This window comes from Chaetura pelagica, unplaced genomic scaffold (assembly GCF_000747805.2).
Source record: "Chaetura pelagica isolate M959 unplaced genomic scaffold, ChaPel_1.0 scaffold1082, whole genome shotgun sequence".
NCBI lineage: Eukaryota > Metazoa > Chordata > Aves > Apodiformes > Apodidae > Chaetura > Chaetura pelagica.
In genome coordinates, this window is record NW_009952384.1 from 38991 (window position 1) to 39397 (window position 407).

Consider the following 407-nt stretch of genomic DNA (forward strand, 5'->3'; position numbering starts at 1 on the left):
ACCCGGTTGTAACCTTCTGTGGCACCTTTCACCACCAGCTGATGGGGACACAGGGCGGGGTCACGGGGTGGCCCCCCCAAAAAACCCTTTCGTCACCCCACCAGAAGCTGCCCCATGGAGGTGACCCCCAACCCCACGGGGGCAGCTGATGGTTGGGTTCTCCTCCATGGAGTGTCTGGACCATCAATGGACCACCTGAAGCCCCCTGTGATGTGTCCAAGGCCCTCACAGACTGTCCAAACCCCCAGCTGACACCAAATCCCCATCATGGACCACCCAAAGTGCCCCATAAGGTGTCCAAGTCCTTCATGGACAACCAGATGACACCCAAGCCCCTCAAGAACCACCCAAGCCCTTCAAGCACCACCCAAGCCCCTCAAGAACCACCCAAGCCCCCCCACAACCCC

General features: G+C 60.2%; 1 protein-coding gene across 1 annotated transcript in view; it reads right to left on the reverse strand.

The window, feature by feature from the left end:
* The window catches only part of C3 (complement component 3), a gene marked incomplete at both ends in the record, with an annotated part of 53280 nt that overhangs the window by 38773 nt on the left and 14100 nt on the right, over nt 1-407 (reverse strand). Inside the window, one exon of the mRNA XM_010008174.1 lies at nt 3-38. Within this exon, the coding sequence (XP_010006476.1) occupies nt 3-38 (36 nt within the window). The remainder of the gene's footprint in view (nt 1-2; nt 39-407) is intronic.